The sequence below is a fragment of the Hydractinia symbiolongicarpus genome, chromosome 1, assembly GCF_029227915.1.
Source record: "Hydractinia symbiolongicarpus strain clone_291-10 chromosome 1, HSymV2.1, whole genome shotgun sequence".
NCBI lineage: Eukaryota > Metazoa > Cnidaria > Hydrozoa > Anthoathecata > Hydractiniidae > Hydractinia > Hydractinia symbiolongicarpus.
Window position 1 is genome coordinate 23,393,517 of NC_079875.1, and position 27,250 is coordinate 23,420,766.

Here is a 27,250-nt window from a genome sequence, read left to right on the forward strand (position 1 = left end):
CAAGACGGGACAAAAGTATGAACGAATAATGTCATGGATAAGATGTAAATTAAGTTTTGTAATAATGCGTTCTGCTTTGTTGTGTCTGAGGGGTAGTCGTTCTGTGAAGGTTAACGTGGAGCCAGCTGATGACTTCAGCTTCGCATGTGACGAAGCCAGGCTTTGACATTCTGTTTTAGTTATTATATTGTTTTTTATATTGTTTGTTGTTTCAATATTTATCCCCTTTCCGCATAGCGTATCATATATGATACAGTCTGTGTTTTGTTTATCTCTGGTCACACTATCTAATTTTAGGCTAAATAAACTTGATATACGGGTTCTCTCGATAGTTCTTAGTAAGTTAAACCAAGGTTTATATAAAATTTCATAATTCCCGTTTCTGAATACTTTCATATGTTTACAAGATGGCGTCCGGCAGCAAATCTCAAGGTCCATGTAAGTAAACATGTTTAAAATCATATTTAATTTGATGCTACGAAGCTGAATAAATTCATACAGTTTATTTGTAGGTTGTTTATGTCTAGGAACAAGTTTTTTACAAGTTTTTTTCTATAATTTCTTCATAAACTCCAGATTTTAGACTGTATCATATATGATACACTATGCAAAAAAAGAATATTAGCTAGCTATTTGCCTAAAAACGTGATTTCTTTTATTATCTTTATTTGATGCCCATACACACAAATAGCCTTTATAGTGAGTATATTTGATGTGTTTAGCATAGTAATTCATTTCTAGATAATTATTTTTATTTTTAGCAATTGGCGTAAGATCATTTTATGGGCGAAAACCTGTCGGCGTTAACCGAGTACAACCATTTGTAAATGTTAGGGGTATTCCTGAACCAAACGAATCTTCTGATGACGATCTTGATTCAGACAGCGAAAATGAATATTACAATGCTGCAAACCAACAAGATTTAATAATTGAGTCAACGTCATCAGAATATGATGACTCATCAAGTGATAGCGATGACAATTTGGCACTGAGTTCGATTGCGGCTACCTCGAAAAAAACAGCGACGGATGCAAAAAAAACAACTGCTGCTGCAAAAAAAAAGATACCGATTAATTGGAAGAAAAAGAATCTTGAAGTAAAGGAGAACTATGAGTTTAAAGTTGACTACCAAAATGAACTAGATGATGATTTGGAGGGTCTTGGATCAGAGCTTTCGTATTTTTTCTACCTTTTCCCTAAAGATTTGATCGAAGATATTGCACGCCAAACTGTTTTATATTCAGTTCAATCACGTCCAGAAAAACCTGTTGATATCACAGAAGGTGACATTCAGAAATTTATTGCGTGTGTTTTATATATGTCAATCGTCAAGTTACCGAGTACTCGAGATTACTGGTCGTCCTCGATCGGTATTCCCCAAGTAGCAAAAGTGATGACAGTCAACCGCTTTGAAGAAATAAAACGTTTTATTCATTTTAGTGATAATGCTACTGCTGATAAAACTGACAAAATAAATAAAATTCGCCCACTGGTTAACAAATTAAATGAGCAACTTCGAACAATACCTATTGAAGAAAGTTTAGCTGTTGACGAACAGATTGTCCCCTTCAAAGGGCGGCATTCCATCAAACAATATAACCCTAAGAAACCACATAAATGGGGCTTCAAAGTTTTCGTTTTGAGTGGCGTTTCAGGCTTTAGTTATAATTTTGAAGTTTTTACTGGTGGAGCAGATAATGTATGTGCCCAAAATGAGCCTGATCTTGGTGCAAGCAGTAACGTTGTCGTACGATTAGCACGAGTTATTCCTGAAAACTGTAATTACAAACTTTATGTTGATAATTGGTTCAATAGTATTCCACTAAACGTGTATATGTATACAAAAGGTATACAAATGGTAGGGACAGTTCGTCGTAACCGAATAGGAAAATGTCCAGTATCGTCAGATAAAGAAATAAAAAAGAAAGGTCGCGGAACTCATGAAGAACGTGTCGCAACAATAGATGATGTTGATGTCTGCGTTGTCTCGTGGTTTGATAATAAGGTGGTAACCCTGCTATCTAATTTTGTTGGTAGCGAACCAACAAGATATGTCAAGAGGTTTTCAAAAAAAGAAAACAAACATATCGAGATACCGTGCCCAAACCTTGTTACGATTTATAACAAACATATGGGAGGCGTAGACTTTTTAGATTCGCTTTTAGGGTATTACCGCAACAAAATCCGGTCGAAAAAGTGGTATCACAGAATTTTCTTCCACTTAATTGATATGATGGTAGTCAATGCTTGGATTTTATGGAGAAACCAAGATCCAAATGTGCCTTTAGTAAAGTTCAAACTAGCTGTTGCTGATTTATTGTGCCATTACCAGAAAACTCCAAATAGAAAGCGTGGTCGACCATCAATTGATAATGGCGTTGACCGTCTGGGACCTAAAATACCAATGCCCCATCAGGAGGTTCGTACCGATAAATTTGCTCACTGGCCTGTATTCAATGATTCTCGCACTCGCTGCAAATACCAGAAATGCTCTACATTAACCTATGTATGTTGTGAGAAATGTAATGTCGCTTTATGTTTAAATAAGGACAGGAATTGTTTTAAGAAATTCCATACATGATTTAAACAGAGTGCTTGAGTGGAGTAACATTTACTAATTATAATATTTATACTGTATAATATATGTTTTGATCTTCGATTGACATAACTTTTCCATTTATTTTTACCCGTTTTCCACCTTGTGCTGCCAACTGGCCACCAGCAGGTGGTGTTCACCAATTCTGACATTTGGTCCTTTTAGGAAAAAAATTTGAAATGATAAAATTTTCAATTCATATACGAGTTTGAGGCAATTTTTGGCCTTTTTTAGCTTTTAAAACACTTTTTTCCCAAAAATTTTTTTGGTGTTTTAATAACTTTTTGTGCATAATGTATCATATATGATACAGTCTTAAAAAATTGATTATGTCAGCAAATTTCTTTTTTTTTGCAAATTATGATTTAAATATGTTTTTAGTTGGTTAAAATAAATGAAATAACATAGGTTTCATAAAAAAAAAAAAAATCATGCAAAAAGGGGTTATTTTTGTTGTTTGTTTGTTCTAATAGCTGGCACACATTAGGCATCAAGTCCCCAACAGTCCTCTCTTTTTCGTTCTCGCAGCTATCTCCTCTAATCTTTTTAGTCTACATCATCTTCACGAAAAATTTTTAACTCGTTTTTATATAATATATAAATAATTTTATTACTTTTATTTATTAAAGTTAAGATTAAAAAGTTATCAATTAAAAAAAAAAAAAAAATTTCATTAGCAAGTGGAATTAATTTTCCTACACCATCACATTTATTTTCTAAACAGAAAAATGAAAAAAAAATTAAATACTAGCTTATTTACATTTCTTCTATTGTTCTTATTATCAATTTCCGACCATAATGCTTCACGTTAGCGCTAAGAACTCTGGTAAAAATGATCACCTACAACAATATTCGCGCTACCAGACGGGATGACTTCCTTTTGTACCACAGTAGCCTCGTTTTCACATTTTTTTCTAAAAAATGATATTTATAATTTCATTTTACTGAAAACAAAAACAAAAAACAGAACCACCATTTGGCAAGAAGATTAAGGTGGCCACAAATAATTGTGTATAACGTATAAAATAAGGAGTTTATTTATCTTTGTGTTCTTTTGCTGGTGCGTCAATATCATTGTGTGGTTCAAGAAAATCAACTTCTGAATTCTGCGGTTCTGCGGCATCATGATAATTAATCTATCCAACGTGCTAGCATGGTGAAGACAGGCCTATCATAGCTACAGCCGTGCAAAGTGAGGGGAACTTGGTAGGCATGCTGATGTATGGTTGATGTATAATGTAAGCCGGTTAACATCGCGAACAGAATTTTGTCAGGGTTCATAGAATCCCGCTCACCGCCAGGCAGTATGTTAGTGATGAACAAAGTAGTTCTTCTACAATATGACTTACACGCATTATACCCGCCCGTCATGATCAGAGGTCTGATCGGAGTGAAGCATTCTCTGTTGAGAATGAAATACGGATGTGCTATGATAAATATTCACCTCTGTATGTTTTTTAATCACGACTATTCTTTTAGATCGTTCAGTTCTTATTTTTAATAGGAGTCTACGCAACCCATATTATTTTAAAATTTTTTGCACTTCTTCGTCTTTTTGAAAAATTTTAGAGATTGCGTCTTTTTTCACAAGCGATTTTCTATAAATATTTTAAACCACCTTCGAATTAATTTCTCTTCGTTAGGAAGAAATTCTACGCGCCGAAGAAATAACGAGCTGCCTTCATCCTTGGTAAATGATTCGCTTACGCTTGGCGGTAATACATTACAATGCTGTTCGACTTTATTTTCATCCACGTTTGCAATTCTGTCTGTTTTCAGACTTTTAACTGCATTCCTTCGTAGAGAATATGTCTGACTGACAGAATTGCGTTGAAAATATTAGACGTTGTCTCGTATCTGTGATTCTGTCATTGAAGGAAACTTGCCAGGAGATATCTTTTCTCAGACTGCATCAAGAGTAATCGTATCTCCTGACCTTATCTCGTTGCAAAACCTCTCCTTTACTTCTCCTCTCCACCACACCGCATTCTTTCATTGATGTTAGCAAATGTTACCGAAACGGTTTTTGCTTTTTCTTGAAGAAAGTAAGACTTGCTAGCTGTAGCCTCACTGTGGCACATCATATTTGCTAGGTCTCACTTTAGTTCTGGTATCTCCCCATGAACTTTTGATATAAACGACTTTCTGACAAGGGTTGCAGTGAGCCTCCAACTTTGTTTTTCTGCTAAATTGCAATTGCTGAAAATTGGTCACCAACCAAAGACAAGGAAATGCCAATACCCGGGAGCATATTGCGAATAGCAACGTATGCCTGAGATTCTTCGTACAAGGCTTGTGTAAAAACCACGATTCGGTGGCCAGCTCCGAATGATCATACTCATGCAGAAGATTCAGTCTGGTTATTCTAACCAGGCTGAATTTTCAGCTTGCTTCTCAAATTTTCATATATTATTTTCGTACTTAGACGACCAGTTTTGAACGCACGTCATTCGGTGACATTCTTGAGATGATGCATAAACAGTTTTAGGGTTGTTGCAAAGCACAAATTCATAAAAACGCTTTAATGAATTTAAATATGTTCTTATGGACTCAGGAAGTCTCAACTTATCAAAAAATTTTGTCAATGATCTCTCGATGAATCTCGACTAACCATTTCTGTCGTGTTGAACTCACCAGGACTTATCATCTTAAGTGTACTTAACACTTGTTGGCAACATTGTTGAGCGATTGTCTCGTTCTTAAAACGACCATTAACACTCATTAGCCAGTGCTTAAATTGTCCCATAAGGCTGTCAATAGAATTTGGCGTCATCATAAAATCAATGACTTCATCTTCATCATCTTCCGACACGTAGATATATAGCGTCACAAACCATGTCATTAAAATTAACGCTAGAGCTATTCAAATTTGCAGTGGAGTAGGCAATCTCGGACCCAGCTATCTTTCCAGGCCCATGATTATGACGGTTAGCCATACTGGGGAGTAGAAAAGAACCTGGGTACGAAGAATAGCTTACTGAGTAGGTTAAAAGTACATAAAAATATTTTCGTAGTAATTGTTTTTGCAATTACGCCACACAAGACAATTTTTAAAGAGCGATCCAATAATCTTCAACGTACGGTTAAGCAAAAAAAATTGTATCATCACCAAAGAATGTAAATTATGTTATTTGAGAAGGAAATAGAAGAAATAAGAAAAATGCATGTTTTTCCAAGTGGTAAATACCAGATACATAAATGGTTTTATAAAATAGGTGCAAAAAAGCTTATGCAATTGATAAATATTTTTTTATTTTACATATGGTACACGTGTCTTTATAAGAAAGTATATAAGTATATAAGAATATATTAAGAACATGTTAAGAACATTATAAGACTTTGTGAAGCTTGACTGCAAAATTTTTCCATTAAAGTATAAACAAACGTTGACAAATCCAAGTAAACAAAGGAATTTATGCAGTAAAGGTAGAAAATTAAGAACATCTTAAGAATATTTACAAGCTGCATTTTTAAGATGTTAAGAAATTTGTGAACTTATGTGTACGCTATGTACGAATTAGTAGAAAGCAACAAAAACGTGTGAAAATATACATGATTTAGCATACTATCACTATGATCATCTACAGTTTCAGCATTAATCTTGTTGTTGTCAACGACAAGGCCTAAATTACAAAATTTAATAAGTAAGGAATGGTGACGTTCTACCAAAAACTACACCGCAGATATTCAATTATTTAAGAACGTTTAAACAATTTTTTACCTGTGTTTTCATCGGGAAGTATTTCGGTGTTGTCAAATTCTATGTCATTTTCTAAATAACAAATAGTAGTAACAGTCAATGATAGCACGAGAGATTCTAACAGTTAAGGTTTCCATTTCAGATTTCAGTGATTTTAGCAACAACAAAACACATCTGTTATGCGCAACTTTGTAATTTCTGCGCCACTTCGTAATTAGGAAAGCTGTGCACCTTTTCAGGTATGTTATATGTCTTACTTGAACTATTCAGAACTGAGCGCCCGTTCATTAATTTTAAAACTTTTTTCATTTATAAGAACAATCTCTTTGAAAGAGAGAAGGTCGCCCAATGTTTTCACAAAAGTTCCTCTCTTGAATTCTATTATCGGACTTTATAGGAAACAGATAAAAAAACAGCATGTTTCGCGCCAACTATGTGTTTTTTACCGGCCCTTAACACATCTATAAAATCACAAAGGAAATAATATATGAAAGATTAACTACCTTATTGGCTCTTTTTTCGCCGGCCCTAATTCCGCTATTCGGGAAATTTGGTGTAACGCCACTTTGGGTCGTGCTTTACGCCGCTCACTTGTTTTATTTACTTACTCGTGTAAGTAAATAAAAAAATACTAATTCTACGCTTTTAAAAGTAAAGTTTTTAGTTTTCTTGAACAACGCCTTTTATATTTATCAACAAATACTGTTTCTTAGCCCTGACGTGTTTTTAGTAAAATTTAGTAAGTCAATTGTTGTAAAGTGATGGACGGATTACTGTATCTCAAAACGGTAAAACAAAAAAGTGCACACATCATGGCATGCCATTATGTTTATAACTTTTTACTCCTTCGCTTTTAATATGCATAAAGCGCCGAGCAAATAGTCAATGTACCGTCGTTCAATGCAAACAAGCGAAAAAGCAACTTTATATCTTTTTGGCGTCGTTATCGTTATCATATCAACAGCAAATAAGTAATCAAAACTAAGAATCAATATAAATTGACCTAATTTGCCGAAAATAAATTTTGCGTTTTTTGTAGAATTCGCAAAAGTTTTCCCGCAAATTGTTTTGTTTTCGTCGAACTGCAGAAGTTCATTCCCGAACAATTTTCAATTATAAATGGTCGCTGAGAATATCGCTGCTATAAAATGCATAAATATTAGTCGAAGTACATATCTACAACGACCGTGTTACCTTTAAATAAGTATAAAACGTAAATATAGTTAAATACCAAGCATAGACGGTAAAAAATCAAAAGAGATGCGCGCTGCCACTTCCGCAAAAGAAAAATTTTCGAGTTTTTCTTATTAATCTACGCAAACCGGAATTAAATGATCATTGTAGATCAACAATCATTGTCACTTTTTTGCAATGGGATTACTTAAATTTACGTAATTAATCGGGCTTTTAATTACCCCCAAGTCGAATAATCATGGATGGTTGAAAGTTTAAAAGTAGGTTGATTTTATTGTAAGAATTTAGTTGTACATAGAGACTGATGGTGTAAATAGTTTTTACAAAAAGCTTCTCTTATATTTTAATCTTTTGATTTTTTACCGTCTATGCTTGGTATTTTACTTTAAAAAGGGCGTGTTATTCTTTTTGTAATTATAGTTATCAGAGTACAAATAAACAATAATTTTTCTTTCTCTCAATCAACCGCAAAAACGTTTTGTTTGTTAGAACTGCGAAAGTTTGTTTCCCGCAAAATGTGAAAAATTATTTCGGTAGTTTCTTTTTTCTGCGTATTCCAATGCCTTCTTTTCTGCAACCGGTTCACTAGATTCTAAGCCGCCCAGCTTTCTTGTTCGAGTTGAGGTAGTAAGATCTTTAATTCTTCTTCGATATGGAGAATACCTTCTATCTTATTTTGGTGGTACAATTGATTATCCAGATCTATTGCACCACAAAAAACAGGCATACAACTACTGAGTAGGATGACAGCCAAATTTTGTTGCTGATTTCCAAACATAACCTGTTAACAATAATATGATTACGCACACATTACTACCATTAACTCCATTAAGCCGACTTTGGCAACAACTATATGGAAAATGGTACATTGACGTTTTGCCGAGGGGATTACATTGGCACGGTGCATTCAAAAACTCTTCACATAATCCATTTCCAATTGTTGATATAGGGTCTACATTCTATTCCAAATCATCAATGGTATTAGACACTTGACCGTAGTCAGCAACGACTTCAGCCAGATTCGCAAATATTTTCCTCTTTTTCATCTATTTCCTATTCTTCAGTTTCACATAATAAATTCGGATGGGAGAAATGTTTAAACACTAAAGCTCATATTCAGAAGGATCAGAAAGCTTGTCCCAAAGAAATTGCTACGACCAAGAACTGTGACGCTACTAGATTTAGAAAAATTGATTTAGAGAAAAATTCTGCTAAATTTTGTTTATTATAGCTCTTTTAGGAGCTGTATCCGACCGATTAGAATAGAATAACTAGATGGTTAGCTGAAAGTAGATAACGTTTACGATAAGTTTGCGGTTCTAGTGTTTAATTTTACATAAAAAATATAAAATTAAAAGTATCCTAGTTTTCCTTGCCAAACATGTATTATTTTATATTTCTTACATGAAGTAAAAATATCACTTATCCTGTCAAGAAAACCTTAAATTCAATATCTATTTAATGTGGAATTTTAATGTGGAATGAGACGTAATGAGAAACTTCATTTTTTGCTTTCAATGGCAAAATTAAATGATTACGATGATACTAAAATAAACCTTTCAATCCATTGTTGGTGATGGTGCTCAAACAAGTCTCTGTAAAAGCTAAAATCTCGCTAAAGTATGTCACCTTCACAACATTTCTTTCGGGTTTGTTGGTTTAAATCATGATAAATAATGCTGTTAATATGCAAATATTGTAGACCTCTCTTACGAACTATGAAGTAGTCGTGGTCGTTAAAAACGTTTAGTTCCTTTACAGTGTTTGCGTTTATATTCTAGTCTACAGAAAGTTCTCAATATTGAAGTATCACAGCAAAATGTCTCACTTCATCTTAAATTACTTCCAGTTTTTTTCTAAAGATCTAAACACTTTAGGTATTTCTTAATACATTCGGTATTGTTTCTTTTCTATTGTTCTTATATTTATTGTTTATTGTTTTATATCATTCTAGTATATTCTAGCGTGTTTTAGTATTTTGTAACAAGTTTATAAATTGGGTAAATATTTATGACACTTAGAATTTTACGCTTCCTTAACGTTTATTCCCTTTGTTATACATCGAGAGAGATTTGTGTTTGGCATTGATTTGAATTTTATTGTGTGAGATATATTTTGAAATGCTTTGGTAAAATTCTTTCCGAATAATTTTTCGAGATATATTTTGAAATGCTTTGGTAAAATTCTTTCCGAATAATTTTTCGCATTGTCAGAGGGTCATAGGGCAGGTAATCTTAGTAGATTTAGATTTTACATGTCAAATATATATTGCAGCTGTTGGACACCTTTAATTTTTTTTTGGTCATTTATGTAATAGTACAGATTGTAAGATTCGCACTGTTGCCTTATTTACAGGCGAACAGCTAGTATAATTTTAGAGGTGTGGGCTTCTTGCTTAGTTGAGTTGATACGACCACGATCAACAAAATTTATAGGGCAACTGCCCTGCAATAATTAGCCGGTCAGAATGTAGCAGTTGCATTCTAGAGTTAGACTATGTTCCCAAATTGCGGATAAATTTCGTTCCGAAATCCTTTTTTTCCAGAATGACGTGTGAACATGTATTTGGAAAAACAGATGAGCAGAATCATTTCACTTTTTATAGCGGAACTGAATCATTAACGACATTTATCCGCAATGTGTGAACATAGTCTTATTCCTGTCTTTCTTTTTTGCGAAAGCGCGCTAAAAACAGCAGGGTTACAAAACCATGCTGTTTTTAGACCATGCTTCAGTCATTCTTATCATCACACTATGCTGCCGAAATGTATTTGCATGCCACGGATTGTACAAGCAAAGATAATCTACAACGAGGATGAAACAATCGAAAATCAGATCAAGCCAACGATGGATGAATTTTGGAAATTAGAATGCATTGGAATAAATGGAAGAGTAGAAGAATTAACATATGACCAAGTTTTAGAACACTGTAAAAATACAAAATGGAAGATACCATGTTCGATGGCCTTTGAAATCAGAAGACCCCAATTTACCTAACAATTATCAACTTGCGTACGGTCGAATTAAATTAACTAAGAATTACTGAAATCATACGACGAAATCATAAAGGATTAATTAAAGAAAGGAGTGATAGAACCAATTGCAGATAAATCAGATTACCAAAATATTCAAAATTTCAAAAGGATGACATAGATGCAACTCGCTTCTTATGGCTGAAGGATGTATCAAAACCCGTTACAGCAGATACCCTACGAATCTACAGATACACACGAGTCTCGTTTGGAGTTAACGCGAGTGTTTTTTCACTTGCAGGAAGTATTCAACATCACCAAAAAACACTCAAACGGAAACAGCATCAAAGATTGCAAACGAAGTTTACATTGACAAACAAGGGTAATTCAACTGTACAACGAAGCAAAACAGACATTTAACGACGAAATCTCAATGAATCTACGTGAATGGCTTTCGAACTCTTCAGAAGTAATGCAGCACATTCCTGAAGAAGATCGTGCAAAGGAAGAAACTATGAAAGTCCTTGGACTTGATTGGAAACAGCAAAATTATACAATCAGTATACGTTACAAGAACAAAACAATTAATGCACCAACAAAACGTCAAATTCTAAAGATTACAGCCGGAGTATTCGATTCACTTGGAGTTTTTACAAGAGTTTTACTTCAATCGAAAACTATGAAACAAGAATAAAAACAAATATGTCTGCTCTTTACCTTCCTCGAACTTTTGAAAACAAGGACGAGGAAGGCCCAGTCGACTCGCGCATCATAAACTCTCGAGAAGATTTTGTGACATAAAAGAGACGAGTGTTATATATTCGCGATTTTTCGTATTGATACAGGATAATTGTACTTTAGGGTTAATAACGTTTTATGTTCTATATATTTAAGCCGTAAAATTGATACACGAGGCATTTAAAAGTGACGAGTGTCATATAGCAGGATAAGGACCAGATAATTACTGGCTAAAAAAATGGCTATTTCTGATTCAAATTTTCAAAAGAACAAGAGTGCGCGTGAAAATACTTCAAGTGGTGCAATACCCAAAATTTATCGTGATTCATCCTGTGCATACTGATGTTGATATTATGGAACATAGTTATATCCGTAAATCCCAGTTAGCTTAAATTGATTGAAAATTAAAAAGATGAAGGATCTGTTGCCTACAAATCTATAGAAGCTGATGAGGGGAAGCACTGGACTTTGATTACTCCATGTACTGTTTGCAGAAAATAAAAACGGTCTATAACGTTTCAGGGATAAAACAGGCACATGAATTGTTAAAGGTACTTTGTTGTCAATTTCAAAATACGTATAGTTGTGCCAAATAACCATCTGATGTTGCAACTGAAACAATGTATAAAGGAATATGGTTCTGTGTATGGATTTGGGTGGTTTTCTTTTTACTGGTTTAATGGTATAATGGGAAATTTTCATCTCACTGATAGCTCTATAACAATTTAAATTATGAGAAAATTTGTTTCAGGTTCTCAGTTAAGTTCAGGAGAGGACATTGTCAAAAGAAAATGTCAATAGCACATCGAACCCCTTTGCCCCTATCTGATATGGAAAACATCAACAAAATTTGAAATAGGTTGAACCCTGTGTGTAATTACTTGTGTTGTTATTGCCAAAGTCAAAATTACCATGGTAGAATGTCTGCATACACTGTTTCTTTTTTTCGCTATAAAAATAAAGAATCAGGTGTTTGGCAAGAGAGACCAACAACTATTTATTAATGGCATGTATGAAAGTGATAAAAGTTAACAATTATTTTAGACGTTGTTCATGGTTTAAAAAGCATTAAAATAAATACTTCTATGGTATTAACTGCCCAACAAAGAATTGGTCTACTGAGCATGAAGATTATTTACACAGAAGATTCATCTTTCTTAGGATTTACCTTTGTAGATGATATTGTAAGGAAAAAATTGCATTACAAAGTTTAGGAGCAAGGTAATTTTCAGATACTGTTAATGTAGAGGCTAAACCCCGGAAAGCCTGTGCAACCAAGTTAATTGAAAAAGCAACCCCTTTTGAATTATTGTTCTTTGTGAAATTATGTATTTATATTGACACACTGACTTTCTTTCATAAAAACTTTGTGTTTATGCCTGAATGTTTTTTGACTTTAATAATTTGAACCTTGATGCCATTACTTAATTTTAATTTTTTAATAACATTTCCTACTTTAAATATATATACTGCTGTGTTGTTGGAGCCTGCTCTCGACATTTCATATTTCTGTAGCTAAGGTTTTTTTCATTCGTTGTTTAGTATACCTAAAAGAAACTTACTTTTGTGGTAAAATACACTAAACTTTGTAAGCCACGATGGATTATTCCCACAATTAATATTCAACGTTGTAAAAAACAACATAGCAATGTCAAACAAAACACAATGCAATAATTTCCCTTCAAATTTGATTTTTATTGCTTCAGGTGTTTTGACCATAGCTTTACACGAACAAAGTTTGTGTAAATCTTTACTGAGACTCTGTCCGAGTAAAAATTTCAACATTAGTGATGACTTAGAATGTCATAATGTCCTTGCATCTGGTGTTTTGGGGGCTGTAAAATGTCACATTGTAAGAAGCATCACACAAAAAGGTTGCGATAAAAGAATTTAATGGACACTCATCAAAACCAATATTTTAGCCGAAGCAAAGCTGATGTAGTAATGGCAGGCCATCCGAATTTCCTATTTATTTTTGGTATTCAGCTTTATGTGATCTATGCAAATTTGTTCAGGGTTGCACAACCGTGGCATTGTGCACAATAATCTGCATAGTAGAAATTTATGATGACAACATGCATGCAAACTTGACGCGATAAGTGGTTGGACCAACAGACAAGCTGCAAAAATTTAATCAAACCTGCCACACACATAGCACGTTATAAAAGGAACAAAATGGCAGCAAAAATTTTTTGCATGCGTCAGCAAATTTTCTGTGACTTGAAATTTGGTAAAAATGTCATTATCTGCTTAAAATGTAATTATTTTTGTTCTAAAGCGAATTTTTATATTCTGTTTGAAGCTTCTGGAAGCTAAATAAAAGTTATTTAACATATTTTCCGGTTTTACATTGATCGAATAAAAAATTGCCAAAAATTGCCCAAAAGCCGTTTTTTTTCCGATTGTGTCCAAATTAAGAAATTATTCTTTTAAATGAAACAAAACTCTGTTGCAAGTTTCAAGTTCTAAGGATAATCCTAACAGGAGTATTATATTTCCCCATTATAACGATTTCATAGAGATTTTTAGGGGTACTTTCGAGTAATGGCCAATATCAAAGTCTCTGAAAAGTATGGGACGTTGCATTTGTTGTTATTGAGACTTTTTAAATCAATGTAAAATAACCTGGGTATCTGCTTTTTTATTATTTTTAGTGTAGAGCCTTCGTGTGTACTGAACAAACAAACGGGTCCAGAGTATAACATCCGTATTAGATCATTCGTAAAATAGACTGGGAAATAATTCCAGTGCAACTCACATTGGGAAAAAACACATCACAGAATACACTCCTAACGAAAACATTAATGCAGAAAAAAACGTGGCCAGCAGAGCAAAAGAAAGAAAAATCGACTAACTGCTGTGTTATAGGATTCATGCACAGCCAATATTCCTTGAAAAAAAGACTGAATGTTCGCTTCACGAGTGTTTATGCCCACATTCGTGCTCGTGCAAAGCAACGTTCAGTCAAGAACATGTTATGGTTCAAATTATAGTTAAAAGAGGATCGCTCTTTAAGCCATAGATTAGATGTCTACTTTGCGTAATCTGTTTCTAAAAATTAATTTGCTAAACAAGCATATAATTGACAACAAAGCTTTGAGGGCATGTTTTCTTTGTGTGGATGATTAAATGAAATTGTGCCAGTACAGCATGGTTAAAACATATTGCGGATAAGATCCACATAATTTATAATTTAAATTTTGTTATCACAACTAGCTAATTAATTGGTCATCTGTTTCACTGTTTTGCCTGGCTTTATTTTTATTTTAGGCTTTATCCGTTTCCTGGGAGAAAGAAAAATCCAAGTGGCACAGAAATGTGGAAAATTTATTTAACTGCACAAATATAAAAAGAAAAGTATGTTCAGAACACTTTAATACAGACTTTTCATACCCTATCTGCAACATTGGCTATCCTTGTGCTTATGAAAAAGTGGGTAGGCTGTTCCCTAGATATTTTAGTAAGCGAAGAAAACTTGATTATAAGCCTAGTAAATGTAAAGATGAATAAGACTTAAGATAACATTGTTTTGCACACTTGCTAGCTTGCTGGAACCTTTACCACCTGAGCCTGGTTTTACAGCAGAACAAAAGATAATGGAAGATGCTTTGTACCAGTTATCTTTTGTCGAGACAAACAATCAGCAGCTTTTAAAAGAAATCGACATAATTAAATCAAAAGATAAAAGACTAATCATAAAAAACAAGAAATGCGTAACACTGGTAAAAATCTACAAAACCGATGTATGAATCATTACTAAAAAATGACCAAGATGCTCTATTTTATACAGGTTGTCCAAACATTAGCTCTTCCAATGCGGTGCTATATCATTTTTCAAAATAAAATGGAGAGTCGGGACATCCGTAAAGTCACGAAAGAAATTAGGAAGGGAAACTAAAATACCAAGCAAAGATAAGCTTTTGATGACACTTATGAAAATAAAACTTGGCTTGATGTGATCTTGCACATCGCTTTAAAGTACCAACGACTGTGGCTTCTAGCACCTTTATTACATGGGTTAAAATTTTAGCCACAGTTTGTCTTATATGGTTTTTATACCCAACTAAGGTAGTTTAAAATTCACCAGAACATAGAGATTTGACCACCTCAAGGAATACACAAATTAATGACTGCTTTGAAATCTTTGTCGAAATCCCAAAGAACACTGATTTGCAAAAAGTTACTTTGTTAATCGAGCAAGTCATACGGCAAGTGCGTACCTTCAAAATACTGATACACGAATTATGATAAGACTGCTTGGAAGTATCGATAATCTTGTTAAAATAAGTGCCGCCCTGACAAATCATAAAAAAACCACTTTCAATGACTAACATTTGTAAATAAACAGTATATATTTTATCATAACAATATACTATGGTTAATAATACGTTTTCTTATGAGCATAATGATTATCTTCGTCCTCTTTAAACTTGTTTAATGAACTTTCTTAAAAAGCAAAAGGTTTAAAGAATTTATGACAATAAACGTGCTTCTGAGTACCATAGACAGGGTGATTGGAAAACCGATATTTGTAAAAATACGTGTCGGCCTTGTGTTTGTCTTTAAGGTATTTGATGCGACTGTATGAATTTTTTATCTGATCTTGCCGTTTCAGGTGCAAACTGCTTTTAAAAGTCAAGGTGATAATATTTTCACAATGCATTTGGCTTCCTCAAGGTTAATGTTTTAACTTTTAAAATAACAATTTTTATATAGGACAAACGTTAACCCTATTTGTACCGGGAGTGCGCTGAATGAGCGCACCCTTTCACATTTTTATGCGGCTTTTCATGAAAAATTAAGCGACCCGCATGAGCTTCGCAGACTTTTAATATTTTTTTAGGGCGGTTAAGACCGGCAAATTTTTTTTCTGAAAAATTTATGTTTTGCGGCCATTATGGGGCCAATGTCAAAAAAGGCGCAAAAGCGAAAAATGAAATATTTCGAATTGTGTTATATTTTCAGTCTTATTGATGTTAATTAGATAAATAGGATAGATGGTATAGCAAAGAGGGCTTATATATAATAAAAAATATAATTATTGCGTTTGTGACATAAATTACCCCTTTATATATTATTAGTCTAATAAAAAAATTACAAAATGGGACCGAAAAAGGCTAGAATTTCATCTGAGGAAGCCATTCAAAATATATTGAGATTTATTGAAGAAGATAACGTAGACGAAGCTATGGATGAAGAACTTGATGATGAAGATGATTTGGAAGAATTGTGCGGTGAAATTGGTAATATATATAGCTATATTATATATACATATATATAATCTCTCTGTCTAACTTCGCGTATATATATGGCGCATTGGTTGCGAGAAGCAAAATATGTTTCAAAATGTGTGATAATTTATTTTTAGTATTTTTGTTTGTCTCATAGATAAAGAAATAGTTGAAGAAGAGGATCATCAACATGATAACGATGACCGTGTAGGTGATGCTGACAATGATGCGTCCGAAAGTGAAGAGGAAGCCGGAGCAAACCATTTGAGGAGACGTCGACTTACGAAATATCGCTTAGTAAACAGTATTGCTGCCGCTACAAATTTAGAAAATTATAACGTTTTTCCAATACCACCAGAATCAAAGTCTATCCAAAGCATTTTCAAAATAGATAATAAGAAGAAAAATGACATAATTCGTACTTTCCAGAATCAGCCACAAGCTGGAAATGTTGGTCGAAATAATCGTGCAAATGTTATTACTGGACGACAAGGCCCACAACCAAAAGCTTGTGAAACTGCATCACCCCGTTCTGCTTTTGAGCTCTACTTCACTCCTGAAATTGTGAATAACATTTTGTTGTGCACCAACAGAAAGATTAGACGCACTCTGTCCAAACTACCCGATAATTTCTTGACGCAAAATAGTAGGTATTCGTACATGAAAGAAACCTCTGTTGAAGAAATTTATGCATTTATTGGATTGTACCTATATCGAGGACTATACAAACTAAACTGTATATCTGCTCATAGATTATTCTCAAACCAATATGGTCCGCCAATATTCAGCGCCACTATGTCGAGAAATAGGTTTTTTTTTATACGTACAAACCTTTGTTTTGACGACGAGACAACAAGAGATGAAAGATGGAAACATGACCGTTTTGCGGCAATGCGTGAAGTTTTTGAATCTTTCAATTATGAATGCATGTCATGCCTTGTACCGGGCGACTATCTATCACTTGATGAAACCCTGTATCCAATGAGGACACAGATAAGTTTCAAACAGTACAATCCCAACAAACCCGCCAAATACGGTTTATTACTGAAAGCCATAAATGCAGCACGATATCCGTATACATTCCTTGCAGCTCCATATAGCGGCAAACCACAGGGAGATCCAGGAATTTATTATGTACCAGGCACTGAGGAAATAGTAAAATACATGATAAAACAACTATCAAATGTTGTCTCGCTGGCCGGACGTAATATATCTTTCGACAGATTATATACATCAATCCCGCTTTCGCTTTGGTTGTATGAAAGGGATATCACTTGTGTTGGTACAATGCAGATCAACAGGAAAGGAATTCCAATTGAAATGAAAGATTTCAAACAAAGAGAGCCACTGTCCAGTGAAGTGTATTGGCAAAAAGATGGGCCGCTGTCCTTATCTTCATATGTAGTGAAAACTTCAAACGGAAAGAAAAATGTACTCATGTTGTCAACACTAGAACCAATCCTAGGTACAACCAAGGATGATAATTGCCACAAATTGGGGTTATATAAACTATATGACTTTACAAAGGGGGGTACTGATATTGTGGATCAGAGGATGGGGTTTCACACGACGAAGACAAAGTCAAGAAAGTGGACGTTTGTTATGTTTTCTTACATGTTGGATACCGCTCGAGTAAATTCTTCGACGATATATTCACTGAATAAAGGTATTGATCCGCTACAACAAAAGTCTTTTGAATACGCCTTTCAATTAGTCATGGAATTGGTGAAACCAACCATACAAAAAAGAAGTCAAAATGGTATGTTGTCCATCACAAAACAAAAAATAAATCTTGTCTTGGGTAATGCGCAATGTAATCCGGAACCGCGTGCAGCTATTGGTCCTGCATTTGCAGAAACAAGGAAACGGTGTACTGTTTGTCAGGCTGAGAATGCAGGAGAAAATTATTCCCAAAAGAAAAAATCTATTCCGTGTGTCAAATCACTTTGTCAATCATGTGGCAATACAACGTGTCAGGCCCATATGATACAAAAATGTATGTCGTGTTCAAAGAAATGAACGTTCTGGTTTCAGCTGATGATATGAACCTTACTGACATTATTTTACTTCTTTTTGTTTATTTTTGTCATGTTTTATACTAATAGCAGGGTTTTGGTGTAAAAAAACTAATTCATGTCAAAAAACCTTCTTTAGGGACATTTTTTTGAAAAATCCTTATTTTTCGCCCTTTTTTTTCAGCCGCTCATGTTGATTGGGGCAGTGAGAATGTAATTTAGCTTGAAAACATCCAAAGTAGGTGTTTTTTGGTACAATATAGATACATAATGTTACTGTAAAAAAATCAGGTTCACCGCTTTTATGCGAAAGATTTTCTTGGGGGTGCGCTCAATCAGCGCGCCCCTGGGATTTGAACGTCAAAAAAGCCCCGGTACGAATAGGGTTAAATCATATTACATTGGCAATAAACCGTCAGAACATTGGACCTGCTGTTGCTTATGTGATTTAGACAAGGATGAAACAAACTTCATATGTCGAAATTGCAACACATATAATTTGTTTATTATCTTAAACCAATAAACATCTTAGATAAATGTTTTCATGTCGATAGAAATATTTCACAAATTATTTTGTGTTTGGGAGAACGTTTCAATTTTGTATCCATTTTAATGCTATTTTACTGCCTTTTGACACAACTTGCTGTCATTCATCAGTTGGTAAACTTGTAAATTTATGAATTAAAAGTTTGTTGATTTGTTTGTATAACAAAACAGCAAGGTGTAATGATGGAACTAGTCTACTGACTCTTTTGTTTTTGAATTTTAGAGGTTACACCCTCTAGAAATCTATATTCAGTGCAAGATCTCCCTTTTTAAAAGGATAGTCTGCAGAATAAAGGTAATTGAACTAAAGACCCTCTATAAACATTACATCACAAACACCTACTGACAGTTACAAATTACTATACAACATAGAAACAAATAAATACAAAACTATAAAGAGAATAGGAGTAACTACATTGCAATGCAGATATAACTAGCCTTTAAAGACAGAGATGTTAATGAAAAAAGGAGGTTTCCCAAAGAATAAGAAGCCACTGGAAAACTTCTGTATTCTCCCCTTTACAGGGATGATCGAAAAGCTAATGGATTTCGGCTGTACTGAAAGAAACACCTATGAATGTGGAAACATGAGGATTGGTGAAATTCACACATGCTTGGGATCGTTCTTGCGTTTACCTACTGACACAGAGCCCAGGGCAAAGAAAGGTAGACTTGGAAACCAGCCCTTAGAAAGGTTGTGGCAAAGAATGAAAAGCAGCAAACCTGGAAACAAAAAAGCTTTCTGACCTTAGACATGAAACTATAAACAAGAGCAGACAACCACCCATGCGCCAGGATTTGTGAGCCTGGTAGTAGCTTTCCACGTGTTACGGGATCCCAAAACTCAGCCTTACACGGGCATTTGTCGCTTTGGACCAGCCATTTGCTTCAGACCAGCCGTAGGTCAGGATCAGCCTGAAGACAGTGAAGTAATCTTCGTGGATGTAAAGTCATGGAAACAAGAAAAATAGAAATGAAAACCCCTTATATATAGCTTCTTCCTAACATCAGGTATAGCAGGATACTTTATGCCTAGTGCTATTTTGAGGTCAAAATGGAAATAAGTTTCTGAGGAAACGTATTAACCCCTTATATATAGCTTCTTCCTAACATCAGGAATAGCAGGATACTTTATGCCTAGTGCTATTTTGAGGTCAAAAAGTTTCTGAGGAAACGTATTATTCCATAGTCATAAGAAAAAGAGATAGTCTGGTAATTCCGGGCCGTCCATAATGTGTTCCTATTGTTCACAAGCAGATATGTTTCTTAAATCGGGGTGGCCAGTTTAAGACTGCACGGATTTATCAATAATGGCTGCCCAGGGGGAGGATTTCTTTGGTGAAGATGATTTTGATGCAATCTTGGCTGTTATTGATGAAGATTTATTAGAGAAAAATCGTGATTTAACTAAAGAATTATCCGAAATTGTTGAAGAAATAGTTGACGACCCTTCTGAAAGCTGTTTTTCCTGTGATATATGCTCCAAAACATGCAAAACACAACGGGGACTCACAAGACACCGAAATGCGAAACATCGTCAGCCACAAAACCAGTTAAATGACGACAGGCCTCACTACTGCTGAAACCAAGCTCCATCCGTTCTACTTTAAGAAGTACACCCAATTAAGTGCAAGTAAACTTTCTAAAGATGAATGCTATAGTGAGAAGACCAGAAATGAATTTGTCAATTATGTTATTACAAACGACGATACAAACTTTTCCTATAGTTTTGTCAGAGATGTGATTGGTAGTTTTAAAGGCGATGCTGAAAAGTTTTATCCGGCCTTCTATAAATCTGTGTCTGAAAATATTGTTTTCAGAAATTTATCAAATCGAAGCTCTATTCTCCTTGGCTTTGAAGTGGCTAATCACGTACTTGCTCATCTCACTAATTCAACTGTAAAAGAAAACACTGTAGAATTTTCTTCCCATGTGAATTTTTCACCCAAAGAAAGAAACATAATTCAATATCTAAGTGGTTATGTATTTAGTACCTATATCGTCGCATTAAGAGATCAAAAAAATCAAGAAGTATGCTTGGAGTTCAAAGTTTGGACATCTTATTAGCTGGAAAGTCATGTCTTGTGGAAGACGATAAAAATTCTGATTTAGTAAATATGAAGGACAGTAACCGATGATGTTTTCAGAATTTTTTGTTGTGCAGAACTTGAAGTTCGTGCTGCAACTGCTAATTTTCACCATACAATTGATAGTAAGAAAATTGTTTCAGACCTGCTTGAGAACCCTGTTGTGCTTTGTAATTACAACAAAATAACATTACACTGAACCGAAAAAGTCACAAAAGAATTAGCAATGAACTTACTTGAGCATCTCATCATGCTTTATGTTCGTGTTCGTGTTTTTTCATTTGTGAAAGATAAATGTGAGCTGCACAAAATTGCATCAAAACAGAAAAAAGCTCGATCTCTACGCACTGAAATCAAGAAATCTTCAAGCAATCTTTCAGATGGACATTGACACTAGGAGTCCAGAACAGTGACTATAAACCTGTTACAACTGCTATTTTTATAGCAACAAATTTTAAAACAATATTATTTTGGCACATGGTATATTAAATAATTATGGAAGTCTACAAAAAGGTCCAGGTAGTGTATATAGGTTTTAAGGTATTTCAAAATATTTTTTATTAATGTTTGTGTTAAGCAGAAATACAGTGCTTGTTCTTGCTTATTAAGCCAATTTAATGTTTTTTATAAGTGTGGCTATAAAAATAACCGTTTTTAGTTTCTTCTTTCTTCCCAGTGTGTTTAATTGCTCTTACGGCATGGCACAGTTTCAATATCAATTTCATGACAGTTACCAGCTATGGGTCGGAAAATCTTTTGTGTTCTAATTGTGTTGTCGTTATAACCAAAATCACGTGGTTGCCCCTGTGCGAAAAACATCAGTGACGACATCTTGATTTGGGGTACCTCCATCGAGAACCACGACAAGAACCTTGAACGTGTGTTCCAGCGACTAGACGAAAATGGCCTCAAAGTCAACCGAAGCAAATGCTGATTCGCTGTTACTACCCTCACATTCAACGGTCATGTCTTGTCAGATAAAGGCATCTCACCTGATCCTGCTAAAATTTCAGCCATCCAGCAGATGAGAACACCGAGCAACGTCACCGAAGTAAAATCGCTTCTTGGAATGGTCAACTTTTGCAACCGCTACATTCCAAATTACTCATCAATCACGGCTCCAATCAGAGATCTAACAAAGAACGACACACCTTTCGTATGGAGTGATGATCAAGAAAACGCGTACCAACAGCTTCTGCTAGCACTCACAAAAGCACCAACATTAGCATTCTACGACCCAAAAGCTGACACCAAAGTCTATGTCGATGCTAGTCCGCATGGTCTGGGTGGTATCCTCACACAACAACAGAGTGACCAATCCTACCAACCGATAGCATATGGTTCTCGCGCATTGACCGATACAGAGTCACGATACAGCCAAACAGAGAGAGAAGCCCTTGCCGTACTCTGGGCTTGTCAACACTTTCACTATTACATCTACGACAACGCTGTCACTATCGTCACCGATCACAAGCCGCTTGAGAAAATGCTGTCCGATACTTCAAATCCACCACCGCGTATCCAAAGATGGTTGCTTAAACTTCAAGCATATGACACAACCATAAAGTATGAACCAGGAAAGAACAATCCAGCAGACTACCTCTCAAGACATCCACTTCCTGCTACCGCAGATACCATCAACGATGTGGAGCAGTACATGCAAAAGTTGACAACCGACACAATACCGAAATCGATGTCCACTCAAGAAATCGCCAAAGCAACTCTTGAAGATCCTGACCTACAACAGCAATACACAGCCATTCAACAAAACAATTGGTCCAAGAACAACGCCTTTTACTGTATCAGAAATCAACTTAGTACGTGTCAAGACATAATTATGAAAAACCATCAGATCCTGATACCTAAATCACTACGCAGAAAAGTCCTTGACATTGCGCATTCTCAACATCAAGGCATCGTCAAAACGAAAAGTCTACTACGCGAAAAAGTCTGGTGGCCAACAATCAACAAAGAAATTGAAGACCTCATCAATTTCTATGTTTGGATATCCTCGCAAAATTCGCTCCGACAACGGTCCTCAATTTACATCAGCAGAAATCGAGCAATATTTTAAAGAGCGGAACATTCACCATGAACGTTTATCTCCCTATAATCCACAAGGGAACGGTGAAGTAGAGAGATTCAATAGGACGCTAAGTAAAGTCATAAAATGTGCAATCACTGAACAGAAAGACTGGAAGAAAGAACTTAACCACTTTCTCCTCATGTACAGAACCACACCGCACTCTATCACCGGCGTTTCACCAGCTGATATGCTCCTCAAACACAAACCAAACAACGGTATACCATCATTTGAACCAACTTCAGCTATAGAGAACACTTCACAAGAAATGGAAAAGAAAAGAAAAGCCAAGATGTATACCGATGCCGCAAGAAATGCACAACATCGAGACTTCGAAGAAAATGAAACGGTTTTAGTCAAACGCAATAAATTCAAGTCAAAACTGGACAGCTTTTATGAAGAAACACCATACCGTGTCGAGAGAAATCATAGAAACACCGTCACCCTGATCGACCAGAAGAATAGAACGACAATTCGACACAAGAGTCACATCAAGCCGTATCGTTACGACTTCCATTATCAACCGAGTCGATCATCCAATATAGCAGAAGACACCGACACTATAAGCGACAACCAGCCGCAATACTTCACATTACTTGCAGATGAAGAAATCAACTTAGACGAATCTTTTGAAACTATTGCATATCAAGAAGACTCAGATCATGAACATGATCCAGCATATTTTACTAGATCGGATAGAGCTATTAGACTTCCTGGATACATGAACGACTTCAAAGTTGGAGATTGAAATTCATTTTTATTTTCACGACATATATACACGGTTATATTTACATGGTTATATTTACGATATATTTACATTTGTTTTAACCAAAATCACGGATTGATGGGTTATCTTTCCTATGACCAATTGCACGTTGACGACCAAAGTAGTTTTCAAGGGGATCTTGACAAAATCTTTCTGTCAGTACATATGGAACTCCATTATTAATTAAATACTGGATTAATTCAACAGTAGAATGGGCAGTGATTTTGATTCCTTGGTAGGTTTGCCGTGAAATAAACATATTTGCTCTAGCATTATCCTTAAAATTACCAGGCCTATCAGCAATTGAATCGTTCCATGTTTTGAAATATCCTAGAAATGTTTCGGTCAACCATAAGAATCTTTTATCATCAACAAATGTGTACGGTTTAAGAAATGGTTTACGTTTAATTGCTGCTTCTTTGGTATTCTTGACGTTAAGACAGTCAAAAAATTGGTCGAACATATTACAATATTTGGCAGTTGCATTAGCTTCTGGTGGTCCATACAATTGAAGAGCGTTAAAGACAGATTCGCTTAACACTTGTGCTGCCAGACGTACATTCATGACTGAATATGGTGTGAGCTTGATGTGGTCATTTGTTATTTTAAGAACAAGATGTAATCCACAGTCTAAGTCATCAAGGAATAACTTTGAAATATGGTTCCAGGTGATATAACTTCCATCATTCCACATACTTCTGGTACATCTTCCTGCAAGAGAATTACTCAGGCAATTGCGGGCTGTTTTAGTTAAGTGTGGTGGATCTGAGATGAAGTAGATGTACCGTTCCTCATCCCCCATAACATTCAAAGTGCGGTATGTTACGTCCACTCCTGCATTAATGTCAGCTACACAGGTCATGTTTAGGTGCATATGGTACATTCGTCGGTTTGGAGATGCTCCATCACTTGTGACACCAACAACTTTTATGCCACATTTTTCCTCCAGTATGCCAACCGCTTTCCAAAAGAGAGGAAACAATTGAATTGATGTGACATTGGTAGTAGCAAAATTTGCAAATGAAAATTTTAAAGGATTTACAATGCTTATCACAAGAAAAACTAAGACATGAGATGCAATTTCATCAACCTTTTTCAACGCAACATAATTTAGATCAATATCACCAAGGTCAACAAAACCGATAAGATCACCATTATGCTTATCCCACACAAGACTTTCTTGAATTTTCATTTCATCCATTAATAATATTGCATATTTCTCATGTGGTTGGAATTTGGAGACCATATTACACAATTCCTGGATAACGTCTTTGTTAAAACCTTGCTTTGGACGAATATAGTTCTTATAGTCCCTTAAACGACGTCTACTAGGGAGTACCAAGAAACCACTGTCTTTCTTATCGTCAACACGAATCTCATCATAAAAGGCGGGGGATTTTGCAGCTAAACCCAAGCAGTAACGAATGATCATAGGATGATAGCGAACACCAGTTTTCGATGATGATAAATATTTTTGCTGCTCTTCCCAAAAAAATTTCATGAATGGTGGTATCTGGCGATTAGTTGTTGACATAATTTTTATGAAATCATCACCAAGACTTTTTTGGACTGGAACTGCACAAGTGGAAATTTCATCTTGCATTTTCTTTAACTCTTCCTTTAATTCTTTATTTTCCAACCGGTGATTTTGAAGGGTTTTTATGATTCGGTCTGGAGAAGTCATGGAAATTGGTGCTTTAAGTTTGGCAGGTGAAATTAAATTGTCCCTTTTCCTTTTCAAACTTAGGCTTTCTTTTGACTCCGACCTAACACATTCCAAGCATTTTTCAGAAGAAGGTGGAATAAGAACTATACAATTTGGAGATCGATACCATTTGCTTTGATGAAGAGGTGCACTAGTACTATCCTTGATGTTAAATACTTTTGGAACACAGTGCTCAAGACAGCTACCAGCAAAGTGGTCTGTCAAACCTGGGCATAATTTCAAATCCATAATTAATCTTGTTAAATATGTGATTGTAATAAGTTTTAGTGATTGAGAATAAATGTCGTGTTTAGCAGGAACAGACCATAATAAAACACGAACAGTAAAAACAAGATTATTATCAACATATATCTCATACTTTGGAACTAAGTGGATAGCATCATGACAGGCAAAAGAAGCACAATCACTTGTATAGGTAAAACTCCAACCGACTAATTTCAATAACTGAGTTTTAGAAATAAAATCTGTAAATGACTTGTACTGATCAGTAATGACATTTTCCACTGGTTCAATTTTTTTCTGCAAAATTGATTGTGCTGATTGACGAGGCTTAGAAGATGTGGAGGATGAAGGAAAACTTTTGATAGGAAGGTTTATTGTGGGGATAGCACCGGGAACAAGTGTGGTTCTGCTAGAGTGGTTACGATTCATTTGATCTTCGCTGAAGTGCTTTTCACAAATATATATTTTCTTTCTTTGAATTCTATCCCTTAGAGCATGATCAACTTCCCTATCTCTTATCACAACATCAACTAACTTTTCTCTCCACGACTTGTCAAATTGATTCTCACCAGCAGGAACTTTAAAAATAGATAGACCTTTATATTTAGCCCTTCGTGAAACTGTGCAACCATATATAGAGCAATTTTCGCCAGGCATGTTGAAAATAATTCTGTTTAAATGTTTGTTAATCCTATGTTGTTTACAGTAACTAACCACTTAAATGCGCCATTTTTCAACACGAGCGTGCAGTCAAAGCACTGGGTACGAGGTATATTCTGCTAAGAAAAACATAAACAATTGAGCCGCGCAATTCACCAGACTATCTCTTTTTCTTATAACTATGATTATTCCAAGAGGTAAAAAAAATGTTGGTTTTAAAATTTAGTGACTCATTAATATATATTTGAGTGTTTAAATGCACACATCAATGTAGATCTTTTTCCTACAGTACTCTGGTTTGTTATTGCCCATAGTTAGTTTACCATTTACCTTTGTGCCTTTTCTGGTCAGCAGCGTATATTTTGGTCAGCAGTCTTGCTAATATTTAAGCTGTAGTTGCCTCATGGTTTTCCTTTTCAGTTCTAGCAGTTTTTCTTATGTTTATGTCTGCTGCTTATTAATCGACCTATCAATCAAATCAATCATTTTGCAATCAAACCAATCTTCGGCTAATTAAACATGCATTTATCACCTATATGGATGCTGTTATATTTTATCTCACCTACTTAAACGTCAGTGGGCTCAGAAGATGAAGATTAAACTTCACAAACCTTTCAATCTGCTGCAATGTCTGTCGCTCTTGAAGAATCATCAACACCCAAAAAGAAACGTATCCCAATATGTCCTGGCTGCAAGGAACTTCTGGCTCTACAC

At 35.1% G+C, this 27,250-nt stretch overlaps 1 protein-coding gene across 1 annotated transcript; it reads left to right on the forward strand.

Annotated features, from left to right (window-relative positions):
• Positions 1–276: 276 nt before the first annotated feature.
• LOC130647226 (piggyBac transposable element-derived protein 3-like) lies at positions 277–2,668 on the forward strand. Its single transcript, XM_057453010.1, has 2 exons — positions 277–438; positions 762–2,668. The coding sequence occupies exons 1-2, from the start codon at positions 408–410 to the stop codon at positions 2,579–2,581; spliced, it is 1,851 nt and encodes a 616-aa protein (XP_057308993.1). The 5' UTR covers positions 277–407; the 3' UTR covers positions 2,582–2,668.
• The last annotated feature ends 24,582 nt before the right edge of the window (positions 2,669–27,250 follow it).